The sequence below is a fragment of the Penaeus monodon genome, chromosome 27 (genome assembly GCF_015228065.2).
Source record: "Penaeus monodon isolate SGIC_2016 chromosome 27, NSTDA_Pmon_1, whole genome shotgun sequence".
NCBI lineage: Eukaryota > Metazoa > Arthropoda > Malacostraca > Decapoda > Penaeidae > Penaeus > Penaeus monodon.
The window spans coordinates 39,693,912-39,694,391 of record NC_051412.1 but is presented as its reverse complement, the minus strand read 5'-3'; the positions used below and the strand labels follow the sequence as shown (position 1 = coordinate 39,694,391).

Sequence of the window (480 nt, the reverse complement as noted above, 5' to 3'; positions counted from 1 at the left end):
CACTTTATATATGTGTTTGTGCGGACTGAGAGACACCCCAGCTAAGACACAGCTCCGGAGTGACGGTCCCCCAGTGCTGTTGCAGGTGCAAGACCTAGGGCAGCCGCCCAACGCCCATGCCACCGCGGGCGGGTGCAGACAACAGGAAAGGGCTTGTGCGGACGGGTGCGGCCTCCGTGGGCTGTGCGTGGGCGGGCTGAAGGAGGCAAGGTGCGAGTGCGAGGCCGGGTGGGCGGGGCCTCGATGCGCGGCGCCCACGGTCCCTTCCGCCCTCGGTTCCTCGTCGTACATGAAGGTGGCGCTCTCCTTCGCGCCCACGCCCACGGATCTCTCCGTCCAGCTGCGGGTGAGGACCCGGGGCGCGCGGGACGGGCTGCTGGTGCGCCTGGCCGCCCACCGCCCGCCAGCCGCCCTCACGCTGCAGGTGAATCTCTCCGGCGATGCGCTCGGAGCACGCAACGCGGGGATAACTTTTGTTTA

The 480-nt window shown here is 68.3% G+C and overlaps 1 protein-coding gene across 1 annotated transcript in view; it reads left to right on the top strand.

Moving 5' to 3' along the window:
* The window catches only part of LOC119590525 (neural-cadherin-like), a 4,652-nt gene that overhangs the window by 791 nt on the left and 3,381 nt on the right, over window positions 1-480 (top strand). The window contains exon 4 of the mRNA XM_037939173.1: window positions 31-424. Coding sequence (XP_037795101.1) covers window positions 31-424 — 394 coding nt within the window. The remainder of the gene's footprint in view (window positions 1-30; window positions 425-480) is intronic.